We start from the raw sequence: 23,979 nt of genomic DNA on the forward strand, positions 1-23,979 counted from the left end.
GGGGCTCGGAGGAGGGGTGGGTGGGAGAGGGGGGGGTTCGAGCACAGCAGGTGGCTGGAATCCACAGTCGCTGGGTGTCATGAGCACGGAGAGGAGAGGGAAGAACGGAAGCGGGGATGTAGGTTGTGTTCATCCGTGAGGTTTTTAAAATTGCTTGGGTTTGGGTAAAGACTACAGTATTAGGACAGGAGGAAGGAAGGCCCATCATAGCGATGATGGGAAACAGTGGTTAGAGGAAGCTTAGTCCACTCCAGCGGGCACCCAGACCTAGTGAGAGACTGAGCCTTGTTAACTTTAAAGCAGAGGTTCGACCATGCAGAAGGGGAGCGGGACCAGGTGGGAATAAAGGAGGAAGGAGGAGAGGCTATTTATTTGTAAAAAATTAATCTTAGAAAAACCACACGCGGTTAAGAAACCACACGACATGGAACAGATAACGTGTCACAAACAGAAAAGGAACAGAAAGGAGAGACAGTTGGATGAGCCGGGATGAGAAGGGACACATGAGGGCCAAACAGAGAAGGGCAACATCAAACCGAAGCAGCAAAGCAAACCGAAGCCAACTCGGGGCTTTCTGGGGTGCAGAGCAGAGGCAGCCAGAAAGCACGAAGGAGGCGGCGACTGATGACATTCAGGGGCAGGAGCATGCTCCAGTGGGGGGGTCGGGAACCACACGGCACACACAGACGGACACACGGCTACACTTGGAAGCCTGGACAATGTGAATGGAGGTCGTTTGTACCCAACGTTTCTTCCCTTCATGCATTTGGGAGGTAAACACTCGAGTATAGACTCAAAGCCCTGGCCACTCATTGGAGTTGGCTTTGGGGTCCCTTATTTCCTGGGGTTTTTTCCTTCTTTCTTTATTTGTGCTTTGAAAACACAATACCAAAAAACGAGGCCAGAATCAGAGGGCCAAACCCAGGCCCTGGGTAGGATTCTAAGAGGGTGTGGAACTGAGCCACAAAACAGCAAGTTCTTTCATTTTCTGTGTCTCATTTGGAAGCTGGGTTCCCTGAAGAATGGAAGGAGGCTGGACGCTGAGTCGTCCAGGCCAGTGGACAGAGCACTGGATCCAGAGTCAGGAAGACCCGAGTCCGCGTCCAGGCTCTGCCACTTCGGGTGCCTTGACTGCGGGCGAGCCACGCCAGCGGCCTGGCCGTCCCCTGTCCCGCCTCACAGGGTGCACAGGAGCCGGACCCTCACTGTGAAGACAGGCATCCTTTCTCTGGACTCCTGGGAGGGGGAGCCATGCCTGCCATCTCAAGGGGCCGATGGGACTCGGGACAAAGGCGCCTCCTCCTCTCTTCCCAGCCCCAACTCAGAGCGGAGCCAGTGGCGGGGAAAGCAAGGCAATAGCCATGCTTCCAAGGAGCAGAGCCTCAGCCGAGGCGGCCGGGGTGCTGCGGCCGCCCATCTTGGCCTTCCCTCCCCCCATATCACAGGCCTGTAGGGGGACAGAGGACCGGACAGGGCAGTTGTGGGGAGGCCCTTGTGGTCCCAGGATTTGTGGAGCTAAACCCAGAGGTAGCTCGTTGGTGGGGCTCAAGGGGGGGAAAGCCCTGTCCATGGGAGTGAATTTTCACAATGACTGTGGCTGATGGTTTTAAGTGTCACAGCTCAGGGTTTACTTGACTATTTCAGAGAGGAGTCTTTCTAAAGCACGTCATAAGCTCCTCTGCCTTTTAATTTAGAGAACACAGAGAAGGATTTAAGTTTGTCAATAAGCCTTCTTGGTCTTGTGTAAGACCCCACAGTTTTGATTTTTTTTTTTTTTTTTTAGTTTTTCTCCTTTGCTGTCAGCCATCACTTACTAGTTCTGACTTTCCCTTGTCTTCTCAAAAGCATCTCTGTCCCTTCTCCTTCTTATGTGCTATGGGCTGGGGACTCCAGGGGAACCTGCCTGGTGGAATCCTGCTTTCAGTAAGAGGCATCAGGTGCCAAGCGAGAGCCAGCCAGACGCGATGCATTAGTGCTGGTCCTCCGTGATGGCCATTTGGCTGCTCTGAGATTCCTTTCTCCCTGGATTCCCTATTTGTGGCTCTGTAGAGATTATTCAATATTCTGATCTCCTGATAACTGGGCCATTACTCCCCTGATTAAGTGAAAACAACAAAAAAGATGTTGCAGGCCTCAGTTTTCTTAACTGTAAAATGGGAATAATAATGATCATTGTAGCTGCTCAGCCCAGAGCCTGGCTGAATTGCAATAAGATGCCAGCCGGGAGCGCCTGGTGGAGGAGGAGGGATGGTGGCAGGACCCTGTCGTGTGACTGACAACGCGGAGGGGATGACACACAATGAGATGTAGGCCCCTCGCCCTCCCCCTGGAATGGAGACAACAGAAAGAATGAACTGCTCTGGACAAGACTGTGGGGACAAGACTTTTCGGGACACCCCGCCACGGCCATCTCAAGTCTCCACTTCGGATCTCTCGCGGCTGAAATGGAAAAAAGTATGGGAAGAAAAAAAAGCTCTTCCATCTCCCCTCCCTGCCTGCCCTGGTGATGGGCCTTGCTGGCATGAGCTGCACTGGGGCGTGGGGTGAGGGGGAAGAGAGGAAGGGCCTCGGTCTGTGGGCTTTCAGACGTTTTGGTTTCATCAGCACAAAGGGGGGTGGGGAGCCCCACGCCCATTGTCGGTGGCTCTGAGGAAATGCACGGGCCCGGTCTGGGGCGGGTTCGACATACTCGAATGTTTACCCGGCTTCAAGGAAGCCAAGAGTCTGGGATTGATTCACATTCATTTCAGGCTCAAGGTTAAAGACTCACAACCTCTTTTAATTTCACTCTCTCTTGCTGAACTCTGTGTCCAGGGTTCTCTAGCCCTCTAGGGAAACAAACACATGGAATATTCAGACAGCGGAGAGGTCTGGGCTCCCCCCCAAGAAGCAAGCCATCTTCTCGCCAACCCAAGGTTGCACTAAGTTAGTTACCAGAATGCTAATGAGAGGTCCAGCTTCCTTTCCTTCCCTTCTTCTTCACTTCTCCCCCTAAGAGATGCAAACTCCTTGCCCTAGCAGTCCTCAGAACTGGGAATCTGAAGGGGAAGTGGGATGGGGGATGCCCTATCTAGCAGGGTACGGCGTCCAGAAAGTGGCTGGTCTGGGATTAGGAGTCTGATGGTCTGCGCCTGGTTGGTTTGAAGGAACAGGACCTTCACTCATGAACATGGAGCGTGCTATGAACTTGCTAAATACAAAGGTAGCTTGAGATGGGTTAGGAATTTGTGGGAATAAGAGAGAGGAGCTCTGTAGCTTGGCCTTGGATCTAAGAGCTAAATGTTAATTCTGTTCCTGATCACCGATGGGAAAATGCCCCTCTTCCCAGTCCCTGCCAGGCTGGTGGAGACTCAAGCAGAGAAAGAGCTTCCCTGGCCTTCTAGACCCCAGAGGATGGGCTCCTTTTCACTGGATGAGGCTGTGGGAGTGGGTCCTGGTTCCACAGTGGAAATTCAACCTCTGTGGGCTCTAGGTGTGTGGGCTTCTCTGGGAAGTGGTGTGGGTGGTGAGAAAAATGAGGGACTTTGGAGTCAGATCTCTTGTCACTTACATACTGTGTGATCTTGGCCAAGTCAGTTCACTTCTCTGAGTCTCAGTGCCTCGCTCAGTTACATGGAGGCACTGGCAGCTCCTCCCTCTTCACATTTCAGTTGTGAGGTGTATGTGGAGTGAAGGATGTGCGGAACTGCTTTGGAAGATTCTGGGTGAGGCTCAAGTATGAGGCATTAGGGGTGTGCCATTAAGTTTCTGGGAGAAAAAAAGAAACTCGCCTTTGAGTAAGTCAGAAGAGGAAAGCAAGGCAGTGGACTAGAGTTTCCTCCCCATCATTCCAATGCCAGTCTGACCAGACAGACTGTCCTGTCACCGCGTGGCATCTGTCTGCCTGGGGCCCTCCGACTCCCAGTGGTGCTGAGGGAGGGATGTGTGATGTGCTGGGGGGTTCCTCACCCCAAGTCATGAGTCAGAAGCCAGCCATGCACACGCCACCCTGCCCCAGGACTTGGTGGTCACTTCTGATAGCGCAAAGGACAGTGGTTTGACTCTTTCCAGGGCACAGAGAGCCCAGGTGTTTTCAACTCAACAGGCACCCTACTCTACTGGAGAATCCTGGGAAGAAGATCCTGCTCAGAGGAGGCAGGGGGTAGGGGGGAGCCCACCTCTCCACCCACCCAATCGGGGACCCCTTCTCTTACTTCTTGGCCCCCTGCTTCACACCCTGTGGGAAGAAAGCCTTTTGGCTTCTGTAGGGACCCTGCCTGCTATCTAGAGGGCTCTCAGAGTCCTTGGAGACCAGAGGAGGTGACATTGCTATAGAAACTACTCAAGCAAAGGAGGAACTAGGGGATATTTCACATCGTGACTGTGTTGACCAAAATGTGTCTGTTGAAACCACAGAGGTTGTGATCAATTTTGGAACCAGTACCCTTGAGCAAGGGGATGGTCAGGCTTTTTTTGAGACCCCATGCCCAAGAAAGGGTCCCAGAAGGGACCCAGAATTACAGGCTGGATTCTACAATTGCAGGTAGGAACGCAAGATTCCTAAGGAGGCATGATGCCTGAAGGAGAGGCAAGACGGCACTTGGGTGAGGGAGTCATGCTTGATCAGCCCCTTTGGGTCCTCTGAGAAAATGATGGGTCATGGGCAAGGCCTATAGCATCCTTCTCAAAGGCTGTTCCAAAGTTGGGTCACCATGGGATAAAGGGATTAAATCTGGGCTAGGAGATTGGCTTAGAGATAGGAAGCAAAGGGCAGGCAGAAATGGGCATTTCTCTGAAGGAAAAGCGCTGAGAACCAATTGTCACAGGACTGGCCTTATTGAATGGTTTTATAAAGGACAGAAGAAAAGGTTCAAGATGACTGCGCTCTTCCTTCGAGACTGGAAGAGCTAAGATGCGGGGCCTAACCAAGGGGGAGGCTGCAGGTGCCCAGGAGTGCCGTGAGCTCCGTGTTGGCCAGGGTGAGGCACCACGCTTCAAGGAAGAGGCTGAACCGGGGAGGACAAAGAACTGGGCCTGGACCCGGAGGCCACCTTCTGGCAGTCAGACCGGCTGGAGGGAGGCAGGAGGCAATGGGAGGGCAGTGGGAACCCCGAGAGGAAGAGATCCTTTCCCCAAGTGGCTCTCCAGCCCTGAGCACTTTTGGTCTCTGCACTTCACGACAGGAGGCAGCGCTGAGCACCGCTGGAGCTCGGCTGACGCAGGAGTAGGGCAGCTGGGCGCCGGCCTCCCACCGAGGCGAGGGCTCTCTGTGTGGAGCGGGAGAGAGTGGGAACAAAGTGTCTCCTGCTCTGAGAAAGCCTGGCAGTGACTTGCCGGTGACAATGCCTCATGGGAACGTGACTCAGACACCATCTGCTCAAACGTGGCCTCACTTCACCTTGGCTCGTCTGGCCTCCCCATCGCTGTGTTTTCATGCTGATGAACGAGCACAGGGGCTTTGCCCCGTTTCTGCATCCTCCCTGTCATTTTGTGTACTTGGCGGGACCACACCCACGGAAAGGTCGTGGGACGTGACCACACGCCACTGACAGCACCGTGTGGCTTGCGCCTCTTGTCCAAGGGCTCAGATGGCATCATTGTCACCCAGCACATGGTCCTCTCCTGCCCGGTGGCAGAGATGTGTGTTTTGGGTGTTCTGTGCTTGGGAGGGGGGTAGAGGCACCTTATAAAATATCATGAGATGAGGCCTGGAGTCTCATCAAAGAAGCCCGAGGGCTGGCTGAGTGAACAGACAACGTGAGAGGACCAGACTGCGGCTCCCTTGTGGTTTAGGAGGGGCTGACTAGAGACAGGGAAGGGAGGCAGGTGGTAAACAAACTCCTTGTGCCCTCTGGGGCCTGGAGCCATGGGGGGTTCATAAAGATCTAGACAAGGCCAGAGTTGAGAAACTTGGGGTCAGAAGCCCTGGTGTGAGGAGATGAGCTCAAGGGAGGGAGGTGATGGAGGGGGTCGGAGTCCCAGGTGTCCCTCCAATGAGGAAGGAGGAAGCCACAGGTTAGACTGGGTCCCTTGGGCCTGCTGGCAGCCAGCCAAGATGAGACCCCCACTGTTCTCTACCTGAGGTCAAGTGGAATGGGCCCAGAGCCTTGTCCCTTCCAGGCAGGGCTCAGGCCTTCACTGTGCTCCAAGCCCCGCTGCAGGGAGAAGTGTGTGTAAGGCAGCTGGTGCTATCAGATGTACAAGGAGAGAGGGCAGAAGGGGCTGAACTACCGGGTACAGGGCCTCCGGGCTGTGATCTCCTTGGGGGCCTGGGTCCCCTGACCACCTGTGACCTCTGATCTACAGTGACCCCTCTGGGTTGGACCTCACTGTGGCTGACTGTGATCCCTGAGAGCCTTTCCTCCCTTGACCCACAGTAACCCTTGGCCTGACTTCGACCGCAAGGCTGTGATCTCCTGGCCAACTCTGACCCTGGCCCTCACGAGCCAGGCTTTTCCTGACAGGGTGTGGCCCTACACTGATTGGGAGGACCGCGCCCCCCAGCTGCCTGCTCCCCTTTGGCCACCGTGACCCTGTGGGGGACTGTGACATTCGATCACTGAAACCTCCCTGACCAACGGTGATCCTTTGACTGACCCAGACTTTTTGACTACTTGTGACCCTCACGACCCCATGACTGCCTGGTCATAACCCCTGACCCTGATCCCAGCCGACCCTGACCCGCTAAGGGACTGCCACCCCATGCCTGGCTGTGGTCTGCTGACCGCCTGGGACCCTCCTCAATGGCTGGGGCCCCTCAGCCCCCTGGGCCTAATCACGACCTCTTGCCCCCCGAGTCCCTGGTGCCCCGGCCCCTGCCCTCCTGCCCGCCCGGCGCTGGCGGCGGTGGCACCCGAGGCGGTAAGGATTCACACTCACGCCCAGCTGCAGCAGGAGGAAGGCTGGTCGGAGAGGAAAGAGCATTGGACAACGACACGCGACTAGGGCTAGAGAGACTGGCTACGTCCTGGCTCTGGCTGGTGACGGAGGATTGTCTCCGCAGGGCTCCCTGAAAGGAGGCCCCGCTCTTGAAAGTATTGACTACTTCAATCTGCAACGGAGGAGAGAACGAGACAAGTTGCGAAAAGAATGGACACGACAGCTACACGACTGACAGGTGCCAGGCCACGAGGACAGCCGCAGCCACGGCAAGACAGCACGCCACTTAAACCAAAACGACAATACCAGGCACGCTCCAAGGCTCTGAGAGACGTCTGCTCAGCTCGGGCACCTGGGGTCCCCAGGGCCCGGTTGAGGGGGGAGCCACAGGGGCCCGGCCTTGGTCCTGCTCTAGTGACTCAGGGGCCAATGGGCTGGGCTGGGGGCCGCGGGTGGGGCATTAAACACGGTGTTTGGAGGCAGAGGGGGTGCTCAGCCCTTGGGACCAGGCGTGGAGCCAGAGTGGTGTGCTGGGAGCTCTGGGGTGGACAGACCCTGGCCCAGACCCCAGCTCTATCACGAGCTAGACGGCCTTGGGCAAGTCACTGCCCGGCGGCAGTTTCTTGTCCTTCAGAAGGGGCAGTGCCACCTACCTGGCAGGGTTAGCCGTGAGGGGCAAAGCACTGGCCCACTGAGTGGTCCGTAAGAGTCAGGCTAGATGGGACTCGTGCTCACTCAAGAAACTACAGCCCCGGGGTCCTCCTCAAAGGCTTTGTGGCCAGGCTGGTGACAGCACCAGGGCTGTGTGTGTGCTGAGAGCTGCCAGGCCCTCCTGGGAAGTGGGGGATGGGGGCCACCCGGAGGGCTAGTCCCGGAGCCCAGACCGCTGTCTGTCAGGAGGCTCTGGGTCTGCAACCTGCTCCCCCGACCCAGCGCCCAGAAAGGGCTGTCTCCTGAACCTCGGTTACCCCTAAAACTAGGTGCGGGGCATACCGACCTCCCAGGGGGCTGGGAAGGCCAATGAGATGATGTTTGGGACAGTCCCTGTAGGGTGTGAGGCAGCCCAGGCGACCTGTTTTCGTTGCGCTAGGTGGAAATGCAGCGGTAGGCCACGTAGGACTGCAGGCCCGCAGGCCCAAGGTGGGGGGGCCCTGACGCACTTCCCAGAGCGTGATGGGGGCAGGGTGGCCGTGAACGGCCCAGCACAGCTGTCCCAGGCCGGCTGGGCAGGAGACCGAGCCTCTCTCGGCTTCCTGGTCCCTCTGTTCCTCATCCTACAGGGCTGTGAAAGCACCCCGAGAACTGCAACCCTGACCCAGGGAGACGGGCCGTGTGGGAACACGGGGGCTGCATGTTCGTGGCGTGTGTCACGTGGTGGCCACGCAGTCCCGTTCTGAGGCAGAGACCTGCTTCTGGCCGGACACACATCCCGCACGTGTGCTCTACATGCGTGTCCTTGGGGTGCGTGTGTGTGTGGAAAACCAAGCTTTGGTCCCCAGAACTGACCCAATGCCCCAGTGGGGCCTAGGAGAGTGTCTGAAGCCCCCCGTGGAGGGAGATGTATGTGCATGTGCACAAGCCCGCACCGCAGGGCTGACCACGTGGCCGGCAGAATCTGGGGCCCACCCCGGCCTGAAGCTGCCATCCTGGCCTCACATGGATCAGCCTCCAGCTTCGCCTGACCCTCCTGGTGGCCCCCCAGCAAGCCTGACAGGAGCCCCTCACTCACCTCGGCCCTCAGGGTCACCCCTCCCCCACCTTAGGGGCACCCCCTGCCCCCCGCCCCAAAGCCCACAGTGGGTGTGACCCCGGTCCGAGCCCGGCCAGGTGGACAGGGAGGTAGGACCTTCCCGAGGAGGCCGCTCTTCAGCAGCCACGCAGAGTGTGTGTGGGCAACATGGGTGCACAGGACGCTGGTGAGATGGTGAGAGCGGGTCTGGACCCACCCTCACCCCCTCACCCCCATCACCACCCGCCCCGCCAGGCACAGGCCCAGCCCCAGGAGCCGCCTGTACCTGGGTCTGGATCCGGTTCAGGCCTCGGAACCACAAGATCTGGCCCCGCCGCAGCTCGCGCTCGGCGTGGTCTATCTCCTCCACGTCCTCATTCAGCTCCTCCTCCGGGATCTCCTCCTTCTGCGTGAGCCTGCCCGCCTCCTTGAGGAACTTGAGCCTGCTGGTCGGGATGGTGGCGATGACCTGCAAGGGGCCCAGCTGTCAGCGGAGGGGGGTTGGCCTCCCTCCCTCCCTCCCTCCTTATTTTCTTACCCACTGACCTAGCTACGGTCGCCTCACTCCTTAACTCATCTCACCCCTTCCTCGACTCAATCTTTAGATTTCTTTTTAATTTGCTTCTTAATTCACTCACTCATCCAGAGTCAGGGGGACATTGTGGGAAATCTGGGGAGTTGGACACGTGTGACTTTGGATACCCCAGACCTCACAAGTCCTGTGACTTTGGGAAAGTCATTTAACTTCTCTGAGCTCCGGCTTTCCCATCTGGAAAGCTGGGAACAGTTCTCAGAGTTGGAGATGGTGTGTCTAAGTCACTGGCCCTCGGGTCTCTGGCTTATTCTTCCTGAGGTCACTGGGTCCTGGGGTGCCCAACTCTGGGCAACAGGGGCTGAGAGCTTGCGTGCCTTGGGGGCAGTCAATCCTGGGACTCTTGGAATGGCTGCCCTCCCGGAAAGGGAAGGCAATATGGGAGGGGGATATGCCTTTGTTCTTACTCTTCCTCCAAAGGGCTTGTCCGTGGGGCTGAGGCCTGAGCCGCAGGCCCTGTGGGGAAGCTGAGGTGGCAGAGGTCAGAGGCCCCTGACATCTCCTCTAGGGACTGACAGGGGTTGACCTGCACACTCTCAGGGGTTCCCTGGGGGCTTAAGGTGGGTCTTGCCCACTGGCATCATCCTTAGGTGTTAGGAAGCTGCTCATCCAGACGGCGAGGGCTCCCTGAGGGACTGTCCACTGGGACAAAGATGCCCAGGCCCTGAGGGTGCCCAGGAAATGGCGTTGTTAAGTCAAATCTAGTTTATCAACTCTCCAAAGAAGCTCCAAAGTTTAAAGAAGATTGTTCTGAGTGAAACTAAATTTTATTCTTTACCCTCTAGTTAATTTCTATCACTGGAATTTCCCACTCTAGCCTGGGAACAGCTTGAAGGCAAGACCAACGTCTTAGGCCTGTTGGGGCCCCCACTGCCTGGATCCAGCTCTGGGTACCATGTCCTGGTCAGGCGTCTTTGAGCTGCAAGCTGTGAGTTCCATGATGGTGCGTGTGCGTGTGCACACGCCTGGTGGGAGAACATTCTGGGGTCATGGCTACAAGGGCCCCTAGAGAGGATCCAGCCCAGGGCTCCCTGAAGCTGGGGAGGGCCACAGATGGCTGCAGACACAGCACTGTGATGCAGCAGGGTTTGCCCCTCTTACGTTCCCTCCGAGCTCTCTGAAGGAGCCTCTGCTTCGTGTCACAGCACCTACTAATGCTCTCTACAACAAGCCGGCTTCAAGCTCTGAGCCTTGGCTGGCCATGGCATCTAGTTAGAGTTTAATAACATCGTTCTTGTTACTTTTTTTTTGTTAGCTTCTGTTTATGACAAGTGATACTGATTTTCCAATCATATCTGTAATATAAGTTACCCTTTGAAATAAATTTCAGAAAAACAGATGTGACTAAAAGAAAGTATCAAGTAAATAACAGGATCAGTGGGGTGCATAGACAGAAGCAAAAATCATAGTGGCGATACCCAAATGACCAGCATTCGAGACCTGGGCCAACCCCCCATTGCTCTGGTCCCCAGAGACAGGGAGGCCCTTGCCCGGGGCCAGACAGCTAATCCATGGAGGAGCCATGACCCATTCCTGGGGCTCCTGGATTCCCCGTCCAGTGCTCTTTCCCTTCCCCTGCTGAGAGGCCCCTCCTGCAGCTCCCCCAGCACTCACCTGGCCCCAGACAAGCTCTCCTAACCCGATGAATATGCACCACATCCACTGGTCCAGCTGCAGCGGAGAGCAGCTGAATGGTTTCCCCCCGAACTGCACGATCACTATCTGGAGGTCAAAGGGAGCAGAGAGAGAGACAGAGGGACAGGCCATCAGGGGCCAGCTCGGAGGTCTGGGCTCTCAGGGCACTGCTGAGGGGCTCCGGCTGCCCGCTGCCCTCTGCCCACCCCGGCCAGGTCAGGGTGGGGGCCTGGCACCTGGATGGCGAAGGTGCCCAGCACAATGGTGCAGAAGATGGGGTTCCGGAAGATGCCGTCGAAGACGTTGCGCTCGCCGTGGATCTTGCGGGCGTTGATCTCGTTGAAGAGCTGCATCATGACGAAGGTGTTGAAGATGATGGTGTAGTGCTCGGAGGGCGGCGAGTGCAGGGGTGCGTTCCTCCCGCTGTCGATCTGGAACATCTTCTCACCTGCCAAGCCGAGAGGGCGGGAGCCGGGCTGAGGGACGGGGCTGGGGGGACGCCTGGCCCTGCATGGGGGCCTCTTCTGAGCAGCCGGGTGGGTCACCCAGATGCGGGAGGTGCTCTCTGGACACTGGGGGGCAGGTGGGCCTGAGCTGCAGGGTGTAAGTGAAGGGGTAACAAAACCCTTTCTCCTCTAGGGGAGAAAGGCCTTGGGTGGACTTTCTTCCACTTTTTCTGCAGAAATCTGATACAGGTGGGAGGCCAGCTGTGCTACAAGGCGACAGGGCTTATAAAAAGCGACCCCTGGTTGGCAAACTCATCTGGACTGGGAGGACGTAGAGTGACCTCGGAATACCTGGCGGGAGGCCATGGCTTTGGGTCCCCCCGAAAGTCTTGCTGCTTGTAACTGAGCACATCCTTGCTGAGACCTCTGGAAGCTCAAGGGGCTGTTACAGGAGAGACCAGTTCCTGCATGGAGGCTGGAGCTTCCAGGCCAGGCTGGCTCTGGACTCACCCAGGTGGCCTAATTCTCTGTCACAGGAGCTGCCATGTGGCGGTGTGTGGGGGACACAGCCCCGGGCTGCTGTGTGGACACCCACCCACGGCATGCCTGATGCCGTCCTGCGTCCTTTTGCAAAGCTGCATGAGCTGGTGCTGGGAGGGCTTGTGGGGTTTTCTGAGTGAGAGGATCTAGCTGAATCCAGGACCGCTCAGAGCAGGCGCTCAAGTGGGGAAGCCAGCGAGTAAAGCAGGAGCCCACCATGCCCAACTCTCTCCCTAGCCTGACAGCTTTCTCTGAGTCTCTCCTAGTTCTGCATTCCCCAAACATCCTCCAAGGCTGTTCATGATCATCTTTGCAACCGTCCTGCCAACACAACGGAAGGGAACTGCACTTTGAGGAATGGGATCGTGCCCCATCCTCATCTGTACTCTGGACTTTGAGGGCAAGGGCTCGTTGGCATTGAAAACCCAGCTCAGAGAGGCTCTGGGGACTCCGCGGTGGCCCCAACTTGCCGTGCGACTGTGGGCCAGCTCCTGCCCGCCTCTGGGCCTCTCCAGGTGTCAGGGGTGGGCTTTGCCCAGATCATCTCTGAAGCACCCTGGAAGCCAGGCCAGTCTTAGAACCAGCGAGGCCTCGCTCTCGGCCCAGGTGCCACCTCAGACCGGCTGCATGCCCTCGGGCAAGTCACCTCCCCGCTCTGTGCTCCGTGCCCTCATTGTCACGGGGGCTGGTGGTAGAGGGTCCTAAATAAAAGTGTTGTGGAAACAGCTGGCGGGTAGGCAGGCATGTGGCTCTTTTCTGAGGACGGCGTGGTGAGGATCCTTCCAAGTGTGGGAGCAATGAGAGAAGGGGCTGGTCACGCCCCCTAGAGCTTCAGGCTCCTGTGCGGCTGGCGTGAGGCACCGCCTTGCGCTGTGTACACAGTGCCTGGAGCTGTCTTCAGTGGAGAAATCCCTGGCTTTGGGGTCAGCCAGACCTGGGGCAGGGCCAGTCTCTACCCAAGATTTGCTGTGTGACCCTGAGCAACTAACTTCACCTCCCTAGGCCTCCATTACCTCACCAGCAAACAGGCAGGCAGCTGTGAATCCAGAGCACTGGGTCTGGGCCATGGTGTCCCCGGTGGGCAGGGTGGGGCACTCACCAACAAAGAGCAGGGTGAAGATGAGGGTGAGCTGGTAGACGGCGTGGCCCAGGATGTTCTTCATCATGGTCCGCGAGATGAGGGGCTTGTTGCGGCCGTACGGCTTCCGCAGGAGCAGGGTCTCCGTGGGTGGCTCGGTGGCCAGCGCCAGCGAGGCGAACGTGTCCATGATGAGGTTCACCCAGAGCATCTGCACGGCCTTCAGAGGGGAGTCCTGGGGATGCGAGTGGAGGGGCTGTCACGGGGAGGCCGGCCCACCCGCTGCCCCGAAGTGCCTGGGGTGGGGCTCATTCCTGAGGTGTCAGCAGCTTCCCACCGGAGCCCTGAGGCCGGCTCGCCCCGCGGGTCTCCCTCGGCTGGCCCACCCCCGGTTCCAGGGCGGGCGCGGAGCAGGTCTGCTAGGCCTTCCCTGGAGAACGGCCCAGACCCGCCCGCTTCACACCTGTCTTCTCCCACAAGGAGAAAACTGAGCCCCAGGCCCGATGGCCACCAGTTCCACAGCCCGGCCCCCGTAAATACAGCCACATCCCCGCCACCTTCCCTCCTCCTCCTCCTCCTCTCCAGCCCCCGTTTGGACGAGCCTCTCCTCCAGGCTAAGGTCACCACCCTCCCACAACCATCTCCCGCACAGACCCCACCTCCTCTGCTTCCCGCTGCCTCTTTCCCCTCAACCATCAATGGCTTGGGCCTCTCCTATCCCACAAACAATGCCTGGGACCCTGTCCCTTTTTTACTACCACCCAATTTCTCTTTACCTCTTGTGTTTACTTTAAGCAATTACTATGTGTGTCTATGACGCCAAAAATAATGTATTTTCCTGGTAGAAAATGTGGGCAAGTAAGGAACAGAAGAAGCTAAAACTCATCAACATTCACCATTTACGGGTTCCCACCGTCCACATTCTGGTGTGGACCCCCACGCTTCTCTCTGGCTGAGACAGGGATCACATATTCATACTGTCTGTGCACAGTTGTATCATGTGGTCTACACTGCCCGAGCACCTCCTCCAGGAAGCCCGCAGATCCTATACACCCAGCAGCCTGGACTGAGCTGGCTCCTGAGGCCCCTCCGCCTACGCCTTACACACTCACTCACCTCCTAGATATTTGTCACCGCCCCTCCTCCAGGCCACCTCTCCCACCTCTGCCCCGGCTCAGTCACGCTCCCCACTCCCCTCAGCTTCCTCCTGCCCATCAGCCTCCTCTATCCACCTTGAGGTCAGGGCCCCCATCTCCCCACCAAGGCCTTCACAACCCTGCCACCAACTCAATCCAAGACCTCAGGCAAACTGACGGTCCCCCTGGCACCTCAGTTTCCTCATCTGGCACCAGCTGGTCTCCAAGAAGCCTGGTGTGAGCGGCTGTACCATGGGAGTGTCCCGCAAGCCACCACTAGAGGGAGCCTCTTGTCCACAGAGCAGGAGACAAGGCCCTTATGAGCAGAAGGGACCCCCGCCTCCACCCCGCCCTAGGCACCCCCCAGGGCTCTCACTCTCAGGGCTGGGGTGTTGGGTGCTGCCACGTGCACCCTCAAGGGCTCAGAGTACAACAGAGGGGACAGCATTCCCAGGGCCACACAGCTCTTCAGGGCAGTGCTGGCCTCTGGGCCTCTGGGTGCTTTTATGGGCAGGGGCTTGTCTGCCCACCTAGTTCTGGGAGGGGCCAGGCCTCGGAACACCTGCCCTCTCCTGGCCAGCCCCTGTTGGGGTGAGGCAGGAGGCTGCGGGAGCAATGGCAGGTGCCTGGCAGGCCCATCCTCTGAGGCTCGGTTTCTGCCTCTGTGAAATGGGGATCACCACAGTTCCCGCCTCGTGAGGTGGGTGAAGAAGCAGTGAGGCTGCAGGTGTTGGGGCCTGCCTGTCGGCTCCAGAAGGCCCAGGAACCCAGGCACAGAGGCCTTTCCCAACGCACTCCACGCCGGAGTTGAGGCTCCCAGGGCCCTGCCAGCTCTGCGACCCCAGCTGGCTGCCTGTCCTGCCCCGGCCTCTCTCTGGCCCTTTATGCGGCCAGGGGTCCTGCCTTCCCTTGAGGATCACCTCTCCTGCCTCTTGGAGCAAGGGCCAGGCCTGTGCCTGGGTCAGGCAGATGTGGAGGTGGGCCTGGCATCTCCACTTGCTGGGTGACCTTGGGCAAATCCCGCCACCTCTCTGAGCCTCATTTCCTGCACTCTGTGGGGCTGGCGCCTACGTGGGTGGGTCTGTGATGCAGTTCCTGGCCCTCAGCGTGCAGGTATGACGATCTGGGACACCTCGTGTGGGTGTCCGCCCTCCCCAGGCTTCGGCCTGCACCATCCTGCCTGCCCCTGGAGGACCCACCTGCGTGATGCAGGCGCCCGTGAAGGCCACGATAACGGCCACCACGTTGACTGTCAGCTGGAACTGCAGGAATTTGGAGATGCTGTCGTAGACATTGCGGCCCCACATCACCGCCTTGACGATGCTGCTGAAGTTGTCGTCCGTCAGGATGATGTCCGAGGCCTCCTTGGCCACATCTGTGCCTGCGATGCCCTGTGGGGATGGCGACAGGAGCCTGGGTGGGGCGACCGGAGAGGCGAGCAGCGCCAGCGGCACTGTCCTCACCCCTACACCAGCCTCCGCACACACCCACCCACCCCCGCACCGCCAGGCCACACGAGGCATGCACGTGTGTGCACACACATGCACACCACAGCCCTGCTCCTCACAGACCCAGCCCTGAGGCCAACGGTCTGCCTTCAGGAAGGGGGGCCCTCCCCTCCCTCCCCCTCCCTCCTCTCCCTCCCCCTCCCTCCCCCAGACCCATCGCTACAGGAAGCGCCCTCTACCCTTCCAGGGAGACCCGGAGGCCAGGCCGAGCCTCAAGAGTGCTGGGAGCGTCAGGTGGACGGAGGGCGGGCGGAGTGTGCACTGGGCGTGCTGCACTCCCTGCCGGAGGCTGTGTGGTCCACGCCCCCCGAACCCCCTGCCTGCGGGCTCCTGCCGGGTGCTGCCCCAGGCCCCCACGAGCTCCTACCATGGCGAAGCCCACATCGGCCTTCTTGAGCGCGGGCCCATCGTTGGTGCCGTCCCCCGTCACGGCCACCACCTGCCGCTGCTCCGTGTGTGTGCTGTCGATGATGCCTGCGGGTGGGGTGAGCATGTACTGGGGGACCTGGGACCCCCAGTGGGGCGGGGACAGCCTCCTCTCTGGCCCCTGCCCTGCCCCCCCCTCCTGTCGAGCTTCTTCCCAGCACCTGCAGGGGACGTGGGGCCCCTGAGACCGGGGCCGGCTGCGGCCCTCTGTGGTCTGGGCCTGTCGCCTCTCCGGCATCCTCTTTGCTTTCTGCAGCCCGTGGCCACAGTGGCAGCCACCCTGGCCGGACGCACCTCCCCTCTGCCCTCCTGGGGCACCAGGGTTTGGCCGGGGGGGCCTACTATCTGCTCCCCCAGCACCTTCTGCCTGGGGGTGGGGCGGGCGGTGTCAGTCACACCCGAGGAGGCCTGGGCTCTGCCATTTGCCAATGACTGCTCTCCAGACGTTCATCCTCAGTAAAATCTTCAGCACGTAACAGAGTGAACAGATGACACACGGCCCCTGTCACTGCTCTGGAGCCAGTAGAAAAGGATGCGTGAAAGAAGTCGTCACTGGGTGTGTGTGGAGTTTGCGGGGCCCCAAGCAGAGACATCCGTGGCAGGACAGAAGCGCGGGTGTCACCCTTGGTACATCCCTGTCCCATTCCACACATCAGATGCATCACTGCGTCTGCGGGTCCTACAGCCCCGAAGCCCCACTGGGATCCTTACCCTCCTCTCTGCCCACCCCACACGCAGCGCCTCCACTCCCCCCTCCCTAACACCAGGCTCCTCTCCAATCTTCACAGCAGCCCCAGGGCCTTTCTCTCTGACACCTGAGTCTGAACCCGGCCCCCAGCACCAGCTGAGAGTCATACTCTCACTGCCCTCGGCCTCAGGATGACACCGAGTTCCCGGCTCCACCCACTTGGTCCTCCGTGGTCACACCCCGCCCATTCTCTGATCTCCTCCCTCCCCCAGCCACCCACAGTCTGTGCTTCCGCCACGGGAACGGCTCTCCGTCCCATGCAGCTGGCCACCTGCCCGTCTTTGCACCGGCCGTTCCCTGGGCCAGCCGTCCCCGTCACCCAGTCACCTGGTCTCAGCCCGGATACTGCTTTCCCCGGGAAGCCTTTGTGACACCCTGAGGACCCCCACCCACCCTAATCAGGTCACTGTAGCTCCCACACGTGTGTCCTGCGATTGGCAAACCGCAGCAGCCTCTGGAAGGAGGGAATGAGTTTCCTGACCTGGGGCACTGTACCCCCAGACCCTGTCTCCCCCCAGCTCCCTGCAAGGGTCAAAGCTCCACCCTCTTCAAGGTCTGGCTGCAGGACGTGTGCACCGGAAGTCCTCCTGGCCGCTCCCCCAAGCTGTTCTGCTGCCCCGGATTATCCAATCTCTGTCCACTTGGCATTTGAGGCCTTCACCCCGCCGGTTCCCTGGGCCCGCCTGGGTGCTTCTCCGAGGCAAGGAGGGGGCCAGTTTTCCCCTGTGGCTCCCCAGGCGGGCCCAGATCTCCTACGGCTCCCGATAGAGGGGGGAGCTGCAAGAGCCCCTTCCCCCAGACCTCTTTCCTGCACCACCAGTGCTGACACGCCCCACAGCGCATGGTCCCCAGGGACCTCCCTGTGGCCGACTCCTATGGCTCCTGTCCTGTCTCTGGACCTCTCAGCAGCCATTCACACCGTGGACCACACCTTCCCCTCAGCAGGCCTCCTTCCTCGTCTTCTTGGACACCCTGCTCCTGTTTGTCCCCCGACCCCTCTGGCTGCCTCTTCTTGGTGACAGACCCGCTGACAGGTCTCAGCCTCTGCTCACCGCTCAGGTGGGAGGTTCCTGGGTTCAGCGGCTCCTCTGCTTACCCCCACTCGGCACACCCCACCTACATCTTTATCGGGGGCCAGCTCTCTCTCCTGAGCCCTGACTCCATGGACACCTCCACTTGGATGTCAGAGGGCCGCCAGCTCGGCCTCCTGAAGCAAGTGCATCAGTTTCCCCTCAAATCGGTCCCTTCTTGTGCGACTCCTGACACCTAGCTGTCCCCTTGTAAACTATGCAGCAGGCTCTCAAGCAGGTACAGACTGAGCAATCCTGCACTCCCCTCTCCCCCATCCCTCCATCCCATCTGAACAATCGCCGGGCCCAGGCCCTTCCTGCCCACAAACAGTTCTCAGACCCGTCTCCTTGCAGTGCACCTGCACTGTCACCACCACTGCCCAGGTGTCACCAGTCACAGCTGGACAGTCCTGGTGGCCCCTCTGCTTCCAGGCCACTCTCCACACAGCAGCAGGGAGGGAGCTTTCTAAAACAACATTTCCCCTTCAAGGCCCTCCCTCGGCTCCCCACCTGGGCTAACTGTGCAGGTCACCGCTTGGCGTTCAAGGCCCTACGTGATCTGATGCTGGCACCTCCTTCTCTGGCCTCCTCCTCTTGTCTTTCTCTCTCGCTTGAGGCCCCAGCCCAGCCAACTGAACTTCTTTCAAGTCCTTGAAAGTGCCTGGAAATCTCTGCCTCTGGGCTTTCATAGTGTAGTTCCCTGTCCTGCCTGAAACACAGGCCCTTCCCCCTGGCCCCCCATCCCACCTTCCACGGCCTACAATATGACACCCTCCCCAGCTCGAGTTAGAGGCCAGCAGAGGCCCCAGATCACCCTTCTCTTCCACCAGTGCAGCCTTTAGCTCTACGTAGGGAAACCACCTATTTAATGTCTGCTGGATAAAACCTGGGCCACAAATTCCAAGACGGGAGGACCACGCCGGCCAAGACCTGGGCCTGGCACATACTAGATCCTCAGTAAACATTTATCAAGAGAATGTGCGAATGAATGAGTGCATGATTGAATAAGAAATGGGGATGGGTTGGGGGTGGTCTCCTGCTTGGGTATCTGTGGTTCTGGGGCTTTGTGTTTCTGTTCCAAGGCCAGATCTGCCTTCATTAATGTCTTTGGGCAGCACCTTTAGGAGAGGAATCCAAGATGCCCTAGGGATGACCTCAGCCAGAAACCTTCCCCCTACGGCCATTTTACAGATGGAAAAATTGAGCCCTGGGGCTGGGCACTTGCCCAAGTCCACAGAGCAGGGCAGGGGCAGAGTCTGGATTTAAACCCAGGCCTATGTGACTCTGAAAGTGCCCAGCATCTGACCAGCTAGATGGGCTCAGCGAGGGGTGTGCCCTCTCCCTGGAGGGAGTCAGGGAAGAAGGACGCTGGGTTTTGGCTCATTTCTCAGATTGGTATTCCCCGGACAGCCCATTCCCGGCGTCCTAGTTACACATGTCAGATAGCATCCTTAGAGAACAGGCAGACCAAGGGTCTCAAACTCACAAGCTCTGGGGCCAGACTGAGAACATAAGTAAATGAAATGGGCGGAGTGTCAGACAACAGTGGTTAAGACGGCATCAAATGGGAGCAAGCAGGGTCTGTATAAAGTCATTCAAATCGAACATTAAAAAAGACACACCACCCAAATAAACTCATCTGTGGGCCCCATTCAGCCCTCAGGCCATGAGTTTTGGCCCCTGGATTGGCAATCCCATTGCTGCCCATGGGAGGTGGGGTCCAGGGAGCAGATTCGCCACCTCCTTATTTCACTGTGGCCCTTAGCAGGCCTCCCAGGGCGTCCCCAGGTGCGGGGAGCCCCAGGCAGGAGCCCCTTCCACCCTGGAAAGAAGCTGAAGGCGCCAGGACAGGAAGGCCCGGGGAGGCCTGGCGCCTGGGCCTCAGAGCTGCCCGTGCCCGCCCAAGTCTTACCTTTGACCAGGGTATGCTTGTCCGTGGGGGAGGAGCGAGCCAGCACCCGCAGCTTTGGCCAGATCTTGTCGATTCGCTCCTGCTCAATCTGGAGAGGGATGGGGGAGGGGCGGGTCGGTGGGGTCGGGGAGAGAAACTGAGGCCCAGAGAAGGGAGGGGACTTGCCTAGATCACTGGGCTCCGAGTGGCACACTGGCTGGCTGCTGGAGCTTCATGCATTCCCGTGCCTCCCAGCTCCCCATCCAAGCCCTGCCCTCTGAGGACCCTCTGCACTGGGCCACATACCTCCCCTTTCTCGTTGCGGATTCTCCGGTTGAACTCCTTGCCCTCAAGGCACAGGAAGTCCTCCCCAGGATGGATGATGCCACACTTGATGGCGATGGCCCGGGCTGTGTTGATATTGTCACCGGTGACCATGCGGACAGTGATGCCTGCTCGCTGGCACTTGCGGATGGCTTCCGGGACCTGGGTGGGAGGGCATGTGCCATGGAGTGGACATCGTCTCGTGCAGGCCCTCCCTGCCCTCATGGATTCCAGAGTGAGCCCTGCTCACAGGCAACGCCACTGTAAGGGGCCTAGATGACCAGGAGGTACTGATGGCACACAGACCATCTCCTCCTTTCCTGTGCCCATGTTAGGCATTGTTAATCGATCACAGCACCCTCTGATGAAACCCTGACGTGGTCTCACAATTCTTTTCTGCAGTGTCCCAGACAGCCACCACCTATCACCCATGATACTGCATCCTAAGATGAAACCATTGGCTATCCTGACCTGGACAAGGGCTTTGAGAAAGACCACAATAAACATCCTCTTGGATATGGTCCCAGGCAAGAGTACAGAACACTCCACTGCTGCACAGGATCTTGTCCCTGCTTCATCTACATGCACATTTCCTGCAAACTCAATGATAAATATGTTTGTGTGTTTTCAGTTTTTTGCCAGGGGGGCAGGCAGGAGAAGGACATTGCATTTTGGGATAATTTATTTAAATAATGTGACATTGGCTTAGAATAAATGCGAACGATTAGGCTTTGTGTAAAACATGACATCTCCCTGTGAGAGTAAGGGCTGCCTACTGCCTTCTTTGTAATAATAGACTGACATCTGGGCCATTTAGGCCAGAGCAGACCCAGCCAATCAGAAGCTGTACCCCCCCCCACCACCTTTGCAGGGAGCTGGATCTGCCCAGCAATTAGGATGCAAAAACCAGCCTGGAATCTAAAAAAAAAAAAGGTTCTGAAGAACCTAGGGGCAGGACAGGAATAAAGACACAGATGTAGAGAATGGACTTGAGGACATGGGGAGGGGGAAGGGTAAGCTGGGACAAAGTGAGAGAGTAGCACTGACATATATACACTACCAAATGTAAAATAGCTAGCTAGTGGGAAACAGCCGCATAGCACAGGGAGATCAGCTCGGTGCTTTGTGACCACCTAGAGGGGTGGGATAGGGAGGGTGGGAGGGAGACGCAAGAGGGAGGGAATATGGGGATATATGTATATGTATAGCTGATTCACTTTGTTATACAGCAGAAACTAACACACCATTGTAAAGCAATTATACTCCAATAAAGATGTTAAAACAAAACAAAACAAAACAAAAAACCAGCCTGGAGCTGCCATGGCCCTTCACACACAGCACAGATCAACTGAACAAGTGATTCTGACCCAGTGACAAATGTGACAAAATAATAAGGCAATATTTGCTGTAAAACATCCTTCAGTGGGAGAGGACAGGTCAAGGGCAGAAAATCCAGTTGTACTAAAAGTACTTTAGAATCTCAGACCTGGTGGGAAGGGGGGCCTGAATCCAACTCTCCTCTTCCACATCCTGGTGTCTGAGAACTCACTTCCACCCCGACCCTGACAAGTCACTGCTGAGAGAGTTTAAAGAAGTCATGGGCTGAATTGTGTCGTTTCCCCGCCCCCTCCCCTCCCCCACCCCAGAAAGCTCTCCACACCCAGTACCTCAGAATGTGACCTTCCTTGGAGACAGGCTCTTTATAGAGGTAATCAAGTTAAGATGAGGCCATTAGGGTGGGCCTGCATCCCATGTGACTGGTGTCCTCATAAAGAGGGGAAATCTGGACAGAAACACACACACAGGGAAGACATCATCATGGGAAGAGGAAGGCAGAGATCTGGGCGATGCGGCTACACGCTAGGAGTGCTGAAGACTGCCAGCACGTCACCGGAAGCTAGGGGAGAGGCCTGCGGCCGAGCCTCCCTCAAAGCCCTCAGAAGGAACCAACCCTGCCGACACCTTGATCTCAGACTTCCAGCCTCCAGAACCAGGAGACAATGCAATTCTGCTGTTTGTGGTACTCTGTAATGGCAGCCCTGGCAAAGAGTACATAGAGTTAGAACGCTGGTCCAAAACCTGACTGCGGACAACTTACGCCCACCGGTCCCTTTCTGCGCTCAGGAATTTTAAGAACAAGAACTGACATTGAAAGTATCTTGCCTCCATCCACATCCCGTCCACACCACCATCTCAAGCAGAGGTCACTGCCCAGCCCCTTCCCAGTCTCCCTGCCTCTGGCCTCGCCTCTTCCATCTTGCCCCTACCCTGACCACCAGCTATCTGCCCCAAGTTTAGCCTGTGTGCCGTTCCCTTTCTGGGCCTCCACCCCGCCGCTGGTAGAGAAAATCCCGGCTCCTGAGGACAGCCATCCTGTGGTGGAGTGAGAAACAAATGCCGGGGACAGGCAGGGCCTAGGTCAAGGTTGGGGGAGGCCCCTCCAGCTCCCCGAGTTCTCTAACAGACCGGCTCTGTGGTGGCAGATAGTGATCTCCCTGTTGTTGAAGGGCTGCAGCGGGGCGAGCTGATCATGGGTCTCCTCTCAGTGTATTTCCAGAGTCTGGGGAGGAGCCTTCTGGTGCCCACTCAGGGCTTGGGGCCACGTGAGCAAGGCTTCCGCCTCGTGCCATGGCAGCTGCTCACATAACCAAACGTGACCTCTTTTTATAGAGCCGGAGGGAGTGGGGATGTGGAAGGTCCAAGATCCCGTTTACATAATTTATCGATGTCCTCACAACGGCTGGAACCTGGCTGCAGCCCCCTGCTGTCTCCTGCCCCAGGGGACAGGAAAGAGCCGTTGTTCTTTTGGGAGCACACACCTCATCTGGCTCCTGCCCTGAAAGGAATAATTTAGGTTATGCTTGTTTAAAAGATGCTCGGAGTTGGAAGGGACTCTGGGTCGTGACTCTGACCCTCTGCTCATCGCCTAGATCTCCTTCCAGGCATCCCTCATGGATGGTCAGAGAGCCTCTACTTACTTGCCTCTGTTGACAAGGTGCTCATCCCCTCTAAGGTTGACTGATCTAAGGCAGAACAAGTCTATTGTATCTTTTCACATAATCTTTCTGTTTTTAAAAAATTTATTTTTGGCTGCGTTGGGCCTTCATTGCTGCGTGCAGGCTTTCTCTAGTTGTGGCGAGCGGTGGCTACTCTTCGTTGCAGTGCATGGGCTTCTCATTGTGGTGGCTTCTCTTGTTGCAGAGCACAGGCTCTAGGTGCGTGGGCTTCAGTAGTTGTGGCATGCAGGCTCAGGAGTTGTGGCATGCGGGCTCTAGAGCGCAGGCTCAGTAGTTGTGGCTCACGGGCTTAGTTGCTCCGCTGCATTGGGATCTTCCCGGACCAGGGCTCAAACCCATGTCCCCTGCATTGGCAGGTGGATTCTTAACCACTGCACCACCAGGGAAGTCCCCCTTTCACATAATCGTTCTTTTTTCAGATAAGAGAGCAGTTACTCTGGGTCAGACCCATTCTCTTGTACAGAGACAGGGTCTTTGGTAAAGATGTGTACAAAGAGTTCTGGGAGCACAGCAGAGCGCACTCTTACTTTAGAAGGAAGTGTATGGGGAGGAGAAATCTGTGGGAGCTTCCTGGAGGAGGGGATACTTGATCTGCTTCTTTTCAGCCAACACTAACTGAGGCTCTGATGCCTGGCACTGTGCCCATGCTGGGGCTGCAGAGATGACCACTTCATTGTGGTCCTGGCTGCAGACAACTGTCCCATGAGGTACACAGAGAAGGGGAGGGCACTGCAGACAGTGTTGCGGGTGACCTGGGTGGCTGAGGCCAAGGGAAGATGTGGGGTAGGAGCCGGTGGCCATGGAGCTGGAGAGGGGCTTCAGGTCCAAAGATGTGGGAGTAAGGGCCTTGTTCCTTCAGGCCTGGGAGGCATGGCAAGTTCTGAACTGGGAATGAGGTGATGGGTGCCATGTTTTAGGAAGACTTCTGTTTTCAAGACTGTCTCAAGAAGCTGAAATCTGCCTGCTTGGAATCCCCACCCT

General features: G+C 57.7%; 1 protein-coding gene across 5 annotated transcripts in view; it reads right to left on the bottom strand.

Annotated features, from left to right (window-relative positions):
* Positions 1 to 23,979, bottom strand: part of ATP2B2 (ATPase plasma membrane Ca2+ transporting 2) — a 352,425-nt gene that overhangs the window by 938 nt on the left and 327,508 nt on the right. For 4 of the 5 annotated variants that reach the window (XM_059940372.1, XM_059940370.1, XM_059940371.1 and 1 more), the window contains 8 exons: positions 19,964 to 20,143; positions 19,679 to 19,766; positions 15,890 to 15,996; positions 15,214 to 15,405; positions 12,900 to 13,113; positions 11,051 to 11,262; positions 10,794 to 10,901; positions 8,874 to 9,056 (listed from right to left, as the gene is read on the bottom strand). In XM_059940372.1, the coding sequence (XP_059796355.1) occupies positions 8,874 to 9,056; positions 10,794 to 10,901; positions 11,051 to 11,262; positions 12,900 to 13,113; positions 15,214 to 15,405; positions 15,890 to 15,996; positions 19,679 to 19,766; positions 19,964 to 20,143 (1,284 nt within the window). Of the gene's footprint in view, positions 1 to 6,943; positions 7,031 to 8,873; positions 9,057 to 10,793; positions 10,902 to 11,050; positions 11,263 to 12,899; positions 13,114 to 15,213; positions 15,406 to 15,889; positions 15,997 to 19,678; positions 19,767 to 19,963; positions 20,144 to 23,979 lie in introns of all 5 variants that reach the window. The other variant, XM_059940375.1, reaches the window with a different exon arrangement.

Source organism: Balaenoptera ricei, chromosome 11 (assembly GCF_028023285.1).
Source record: "Balaenoptera ricei isolate mBalRic1 chromosome 11, mBalRic1.hap2, whole genome shotgun sequence".
Classification (NCBI taxonomy): domain Eukaryota; kingdom Metazoa; phylum Chordata; class Mammalia; order Artiodactyla; family Balaenopteridae; genus Balaenoptera; species Balaenoptera ricei.